The following is an 8534-nucleotide window of genomic DNA, read 5'->3' as shown; positions in this document are numbered from 1 at the left end:
TAAACGATCGATTAAAGCTCGTTAAAAATGGAAGAAAAGAAAACCAAAAGTGAAAGACATAGGGTTAGATTTTGCTGATGAAGGCAGCCATCAAGTCCTTCCAAGAACGGATCTGGGAAGTTTCCAAGTTAGTATACCAGGTGACTGCCGCCCCAGCCAAAATTTATTGGAAAAAATGCATTAAGAGCTTCTTGTCTCTGGACATTTGATCCTTCATGGCCTCCATGTCGGCCTTCATTTGCTCTTTCACTTCTTCTATCTCACTCATGATTTTAGTTTTGGCATGGGTTTGATAGGGGTGCCATAAAGCGCGTTCATTCCTTTTGGTTATTACGTTTACTTTGACTACGACTACTAAACGAACAAAATGCAATGAGTAATGCAACAACGAATTAAACATGAATGCATGATAATGATAAGTTGTCGAAGTATTGAACCAACGCAGAAATTTCAGCAAAGACATAGGGTTGAATCAAATCTCATTTTCTTTAAGAGACAATATCGTTTATCTTGTCAAAGTCAAAGAATAAATACAAACACCTCAGCGGTTCCTAATTATGTGGGACATCAACTCGATCATATGCTGACAATAATCGAAAAGCCCATGAACTTCCTCGAGACTTGAGTACACGTCCGCCATTTCCTTGGCTTTGGCTAACAGCCTTGGAAGCTCTTGACTCCCATTCAGGGTGAAAGCGAATCTATCCATCCACATCATAGCTTCTCCATGTAATGAATCTATCACTTTCTTTCTTGCTTCCTTTCCCGCTTGCAGAGTCGATACTTTTGTGTGCTCATCCTCTAGCCTTTGCTCATGCCTGGCAGCTAGGTTTAACTTCTCTTTATACTGGTCAATGATTGTCCACATATTCTCTTCCATCCTACTCAACTGTTTGGTCAAGCTCCTCTTCGACCTTTGACAAGCCTTCAACTCGTCCTCTAATATCATACTTGCCACCCTTGACTCGTCCCTTTCGGCCCTTCGAAGCTTGAGTTTGCTGTTGCTACCCCATAAAGCCCCTCGGAACATGTTTCGACCCCATTCTTCTTTTCAATCCCTCTTCATTTCTCGTTCTAATGCTTCGGCTGTGGCCACATTGACATCCCTTAGCTCATCACATTTTTTCCTGAACCTAATGGCGGTCGTCTTGAACTTTTCCTTGACCATTCATGTTCTTTCAAGTTCCACTTTCAAGGCTTGCACCTCTTCGCTTTCCTTAGGGACTTCAGCCTCTTCCCCACTTGAAATCTTTAGCTTCAGGAGCCAAGTTATCCCTTGCGTCCTAGCCTTCAACCATTTATGATATCCGCCAACAACATCGTTGCTACTTCCTCTAAGCTCCTTATCCTTTCTTTGCACCACATTCCATGATTTTTTGACTCTTTAAAGCATTTTTGCATTAGGGTCACTGAAACCTCGTGCGATGAAAGGTGTGATACTCTCTTTCGATGGCGCCCCTCTCATAGGGTAGCCTAGTTGTCTTATGGCAAGTACGGGATTATAATTAATACAACCCCTCGTTCCCATCAAGGAGATGTTTGGGAACCCTTCACATGAGCATAAAACTCTGGCCCCTCCTTCCTTCCATCGAGGGAACCAATTAACGGACACCCCTACCATACCTGCCAAGAGTTCTTCCCAATTTGCTTTCCCTTTCTTGACACACATGTGATGACCTTGTAGGGGACAGACGGGTCTACTTCCATGACGAAAAATGTGAGACCAGCCATACATAAAGAGCGGGTGTGCAATAGACAATTCTTTTGTTGTTCTTCTCGCATCTTCGGTCAAATATGTCATAAGCGTCGGCCAAAATAGCAATGACCAGACTTTCCTTGTTGTGGTGATAAGTAAGAAAAGCATCGATCGCTACTAGATCCACTAGCCCATCCACATTTGGAAAGAGGGCGATCCCGAACACCAACAGTGCTAAAACATCAACAAATGAAGTCCACTCTCCTTGATCTGCCAAAGCTTTTTCTTTCTCTTCCAAGTGCTTCCTTGGTATCCCAACCACCCCATTTATGTTTTGTTTTGCTCGGTCTAGCTCTTGTGCCAAGATCTTGACCACCTTTGCTACTCTTGCCATGGAGGGGTATAACCCAGAAAAAAAATACGACTTCCTTCCTCCTAGTGGGCATCCCAAGATCCCTTCAAACTCTTCTACGATTGGTACCAACTGAAAGTCCCCAAACGTGAAGCACCTTAGTGGTTGGTCATAGTAATGAGTGATGGATGTGATGGCTTCCACGGAAACTTCTATCATAGCCAAGTCCCAGATTTTTCCATATGTCTTGCGGAAGGCTTGACGTTGAACTTGATCCATCTGCTGCCCTAACTCTTGCAAACTGGCTACTTTTAGGCTCTTGGTTTTGACATGATAGAACCTTTTCTTAAAAGAGGGTGTTTGGTTCAATCCCATATTTGCTAGAATGAAAAACTCTCTTGAGGATTAGTCCAATAAGCTGGCCTATTAGGAAGGCTTGCTCCTGGGACTAAGTCTATTTGGTGTTCTATTCCCCTAAGAGGAGGTAACCCAAGGGGTATCACTTTGGGAAATACATCACCAAATTCCTGTAAGAGTTCTTGGAACTTTAGGGGAATGGTCTCAAGTGTGGGAATTATGGGAGTGCTAAGGGAAATCTCCCTTGATAGGAGAAGTTAGAAAAATTGCTTGAGAAGAAGAGCTCTTTTAATATCTTCTTTTGTTGCAAAATGACTCTCCTTTACAACTTTCTTAGAGGAACACCCTTCCTCTTTTTTCTTCTCCTTGACTTTTGGAGCTAAGGCCTTACAATCTTTTTTTCTTTTGTTTTTCTAACTTTTCCTCATCCCTCTTGTCCTTCATTGTAAGTTGATCCCTAGCTACCTGTGAAGGTGTTTGTCGATGTAACACAAATTTAGTGCCAAGATGGATGGCCTTCCTAAGAGAATATGCCTTCCCTCCATGGGAACTATATCACAAATAACTTCATCCTTATATGTCCCAATGGAGAAAGGTACCTTTACTTGTTGGTTAACTATCATTTCCCCTTGCTCATTGAGCCATTGAAGTTTATAAGGTTTTGGGTGGGGAATGATAGTGAGGTTCAACTTGGAAACTAATCATGTGCTACAACAATTGTAACAAGATCCACTATCCACAATGAGAGAACAAGTTTTATCTAAAATTTTGCAGCTTGTATGAAAGATGTTCTTTCTTTGGGATTAGGATAGATCACAATATTGGCCTCCAAGGAGCCTTCCAATCATTAGGAGGTCACCTTCTTCATGGCAGTAGACTTCCTCAGTAGACTCTTCACCCCTTGCTTCATCTTCACTTCCACTAGAAGAAGGGGAAGAAGTAATCTCCTATTGACTACTATAAATGTCTCAACCCCTCATAATCATGGTTTTCTTTATGGGGCATTGAGAGGCAACGTGACCTCTCCCAAGACACTTGAAGCATTTAATGTTGCTAGTCCTTGCTCGGGAACTAGTCTTACGGGTGGGTTTCTCTATGGTCTTACCCTTATCTTCCTTGGGTTTTGAAGGTGTAGCCCCCAAAATTCCTTGTGCTTGGTCCTTCCTTGGATAAGAGTGACATCCATAAGATTTTTAAGAAGGCTTTCTTTTAAGTTGTTGCTCCACTCTTATACAAAGTAGGACTAGCTCATCTAGGTCCCTATATGGAATAAGTTCAACCTTGTCCCTCACTTCCATATTAGGTGTCTATTCTTTATTAGTTATTCTTTGATTTTGTTGATATTTGTTCTTAATTCATATTTGTCTTCTTTTATTGTATTGGATAACCGCTGTGTCTGTTAGTATTTTATATGCATAGATCTCCCACAGGCAATTTAGTTCCTCTGGACTTAGAAATTGAAGCTACATTGAGAAGGAACAGGGTCGAGAGGAGAAGGAAACTTCTGCAAGACAGAACAGTTGCATCCATTCTTGAGGAAGAAACTCATTTTTTTATTCATTATCACTTGATTCACCATCATCAAGGGAATCCTCTACTTAATTGCCTAAAACTGCTAGCATGGCAGACGAGCAGCACCAGAGGATCACCCTTGAGGATTATTCAAGCAGCTCAGTACCGTAATTCTTTACTAGCATTGCACGTCCTGAAGTGCAAGCTCACAACATCAACTACCCGCATTCTTTAATTCATTTAATACATGGAAATTTATTCCAAGGATTACCTAATGAAGACCCCTATGCATATTTGGCAACGTTCATTGAAATATGCAACACTGTTAAGATTGCCAGTGTGCCATATGAAGCTATTAGACTCAGCCTATTCTCATTCTCATTGGCAGGAGAGGCCAAAAGGTGGCTTCACTCATTTAAGGGTAACAGTCTGAAAACCTGGGATGAAGTTGTTGAAAAGTTTCTAAAGAAATACTTCCCAGAGTCCAAGACTGCGGAAAGGAAAGCTGTAATCTCTTCATTTCATCAGTTCCCTGATGAATCTCTGAGTGAAGCATTGGAGAGGTTCAGAGGTTTATTGAGAAAAACTCCCACCCATGGGTTTTCCGAGCCAATTCAATTGAATATGTTTATAGATGGGCTGAGACCACAAACCAAGCAACTGCTAGATGCTTCTGCTGGGGGAAAGATAAAACTGAAGACCCCGAAAGAAGCAATTGAGCTAATTGAGAACATGTCAGCCAGTGGTCATGCCATTCTACGAGACCGAAAGAAGCAACTGAGCTAATTGAGAACATGTCATGCCATTCTACGAGACAGAACCCAAGTAGAGCCACAGGGGTTGTCTCTGATAGCCTCACTTTTGAGCGCCTGAGCCCGGTCATTAACTTGGCCTACATCAGGAAGAATTGTTGGAACCCCGAGGATCTAACAGTTTCTATCCGAGGGGCTAGGAGGGCGAGGGCGAGGCCAGCTGAGCTTCCTTCTACTTCTGCAGCTCCTACTCCAGCATCCACTTCAGCAACCCCTTCTGTTTCAGCTCAAACAGATTCTCAGTGCTTTGAAGCCATGCTTCAGAGCATTCATCAGGGACAAATCATTTTATTACAGAGTATACAGGTAGTGGCACCTCCAGGATCTATCCCTTTAGTTGAGCAGTTCAGGGAGATGGTAACCTGGCCCGGGACCCAACCTTCTCTTCACAGGGAAGATGAAGGTCCCACAGCCCAGGTACCTCAGCATGTGGAGGATGAGTCATTTGAGGCCACCATCCCAGAGCCATTTGTTATAGGAGAAGAGGTAGAGAAGACACAGGTGAGACAGGTAGCTATTGGATCTTCCTTGTAGGTACTTGATATAAATATCTTTCTATCTATTTAATGATGTTTTGTGTGTTCTCTGTGCTATCAGCTTTTCATTCTTGTATGCCTTTACCTTGATCACGTAGATGCATGCTTTGTTAGGGTCATTCAACAGTGGAAACTAGTCTGATTCTGATGACCTTGATAGGACAGGGCTAAGTTGTCATACTATCATGAGGAATCAGGGTGCGATAATTTAGTTGTAGTATGTTTGTCTTAATGCGGTCCTGGTTGAGTTTAGTCCAACAAGAGGAATCTGAGGATGATACTTGATCAGGATTAGGCTAAACTATCATGAGGAATCGGAGTTTAGCATCTCAGGAGACACCATAGGAACACATGAGCATTGTTAGATAGAAAATATCCTTTTAGCATCAGGCACCTATTAGGAAGACCAATGTGTTTTCTACTTGTTTTTACACATGATTTCTCTCGCGTGATTTTCCTTTTTGCATAGAGAGTTTACATACCTGTTCATATTCACACTTAGATTTTCACATCAGACACCTATTCACTGAAATAGCTTACCAAGTAACACAAGTTCCCCGAGAGTTCGATACTCGGTTCTTACCGTTTTATACTACTTGTGCGATCTGGTGCACTTGCCGGAAGCGAACAGATATTCCTTAGATTCAATTATTTCTTTAATTGTAAGTTACTCGAATAACAAACAATGAGAAGTAAACTTAAAGAAATATAAACACAACAGAAATTAAAATAGATTAAGGAAAGAGAGAATGCAAAATTGGATTTATACTGGTTCGGCCACAACCCATGCCTATGTGCAGTCCCCAAGTAACCCGCTTGAGATTTCCACTATCCTTGTAAAATCCTTTACAAGCAATGAACCACAAAGGACTTCCCTCCTTTGTGTTTAGTGATTACAACAAAGAAGTTATTCCCACTTCTTGCAATGAACCCCAAGGAACGTTGGTCCCTTGTGTCCAGTGATAACAACCAAGAAGTTATACCCACTTCTTGCAATGAACCCAAAAGATGTTGGTTTTTTGTGTCCAGTGATCAACCAATAAGAAAATCTTGTTTCTTGCAATGAACCCAAGGAATGTTGGTCCCTTGTGTTCAGTGTTTGTAACCAAGAAGACATTCTCTTGAAAACAATCACCAAGAGTAGGTCTCTTGAAAAGCTTTTTGTAAGAATGGAGGAGAGGAAGAAAATGGAATAGCACAAGTTTTTTCCCAATGATCTTTTCTTGACAAAGCAAGTGTTGAACAAAAACTCTTAGAAAGATGTTGAGAAAATCTCTTTAAATTCATGCCATGGTCACATATTTATAGCTATTTGATGACTCTTGAAGAAACCGTGTTAAAAGTTATGACTTTTGGCAATTTCTTCAAAACCAGTCACTTTAAAAAAGTTGTGACTCTTGGCAATTTCTTCAAAAACCAGTCACTTTAAAAGTTATGACTCTTGGCAATTTCTTCAAAAACTAGTCACTTTAAAAGTTGTGACTCTTGGCAATTTTTTTCAAAACCAGTCACTGGTAATCGATTACCATTATAGTGTAATCGATTACACATCAACAGTTATGACTCTTCATGTTTAGATTTGAAAACCAATGTTTAGAAATACTTGTAATCGATTACAAATGTTGTGTAATCTATTACACAAGTTTGAAAATGTTTTATCACAAGTTGTGACTCTTGAAATTTGAAATTCAACGTTCAAAAACATTGGTAATCGATTACATGCCCATGGTAATTGATTACTACTTTTAAATCAGTTATAAAACTGTTTTGGGCTTTTGGTAATCGATTACCAGAGAGCAAAAACTCTAGTAAAAGATTTTTCTTTGAAAGATTCTTTTGGACAAATTGTGTTATTCAATCTTTTCTTTGAAAAATTCTTTTTATACTTATCTTGATGCCTTTCTTGAGGTTCTTGTATATCTTGAGTCTTCTCTTGAATCTTCACTTGAATCTTCTTGATTTCTTTAATCTTGTTTGAAAAATCTTTGGCATCATCAAAATAATCTTGGAAGCTTTGCTTCTACAACTTGTGGGGTACCCTCCCTACACTATGGAGCCCTAAATACAAGGCCCAAAAAATAATGAAATCCTAATCTAATATGTACAAAGATAATTGGGCTCATTCTTAGCCCATGGGCCCAAAATCTACCTTAAGGCTCATGAGAACCCTAAGGCCTTCTCTTGCATCCCTGGCTCAATCTTCCTAGAGTCTCCTAGCCATGGCTCTGGTGATGGATTCCCTCCTTAAGAGGATTGCATCATAGTATATCAAGATGCTCGAAATTGAAAGCGAAAGCTCTAGGCAAATTCAAATGGCCATAACTTTTGAGTAGGTTGTTCGATTGCTACCCATAATAAATCGAGACGCTTAAAATTTAACAAGGAAGCCCTAGAAAATTCAAACAGCCCTAATGTTTTACTCAAATGCCAGATTGAGGCCCATAATATATTGAGACACTCAAAATTGAAAAAGGAAACCTAAGGCAAATTCAAATGGCCATAACTTTTGATTCAGATGTCCGATTGCGCCTCATAATATATAGAGACACTCAAAATTGAAAGTGGAAGCACCGAGTAAATTTAAACAGCAATAACTTTTGACTTGAATGTGCGATTGTGAGTCATATTATATCAAGATGCTCGAAATTGAGAATGGAAGCTTTGAGCAAATTCAAATGATCATAACTTTTGACTCGGATGTTCAACTAAGACTCATAATATAACGAGACAGTCGAAATTAAACAAAGAAGTCCCGAGAAAATTCAAATGGCCTTAACTTTTGACTCGGATGTCTAATTTTCTCAATCTCCCTTATCCAGTTTAAGCACCATCAAGGTTGTATCCTTCATTAAAAGTAGGTGGATTATTTCATTGAAAGTGATCCAACCCTTGATACTCAGCATGATGTAAGCTTCATTGGAGCTTGTAGGCCTAGGATCTTCTTCATCAATGGATTATTTTGCTTCTTGGAATATGAATGGCAGCGAAATGGAGAAAAGAAGAGAGAGAGGAGACGCCATTTCAAGGATAAGATGATTCTAGAAGAAGTTCACCACCATAGGAGGCCATGGATAAGAGCTTGGAGGAAGAAGGAGATGAATGAAGGGAAAGGGAGAGAAGAGCACGAAATTTTGTGCTCTAAATGAGCTCTAAAATCTGAAGTTTAATATTCAAATGATCCAAGTTCAAAAAAATGCACACACATAACCTCTATTTATAGCCTAAGTGTCACACAAAATTGGAGGGAAATTTGAATTTCAATTCAAATT

The 8534-nt window shown here is 40.1% G+C and overlaps 1 protein-coding gene across 1 annotated transcript; it reads right to left on the bottom strand.

Annotated features, from left to right (window-relative positions):
- Positions 1-1697: 1697 nt before the first annotated feature.
- Positions 1698-2423, bottom strand: LOC102661794 (uncharacterized). Its single transcript, XM_006580644.1, has one exon. The coding sequence runs from the start codon at positions 2421-2423 to the stop codon at positions 1698-1700; it is 726 nt and encodes a 241-aa protein (XP_006580707.1).
- Positions 2424-8534: the final 6111 nt, after the last annotated feature.

The sequence above is a fragment of the Glycine max genome, chromosome 5, assembly GCF_000004515.6.
Source record: "Glycine max cultivar Williams 82 chromosome 5, Glycine_max_v4.0, whole genome shotgun sequence".
Lineage (NCBI taxonomy): Eukaryota > Viridiplantae > Streptophyta > Magnoliopsida > Fabales > Fabaceae > Glycine > Glycine max.
Note: the sequence above shows the minus strand (reverse complement) of the source record. Positions and strands in the feature narration are given on the sequence as shown.

Excerpts from the sequence above, each read along its gene's own strand:
- LOC102661794 (XM_006580644.1), bottom strand. The coding sequence starts at position 2,423 with ATGGGATTGAACCAAACACCCTCTTTTAAGAAAAGGTTCTATCATGTC.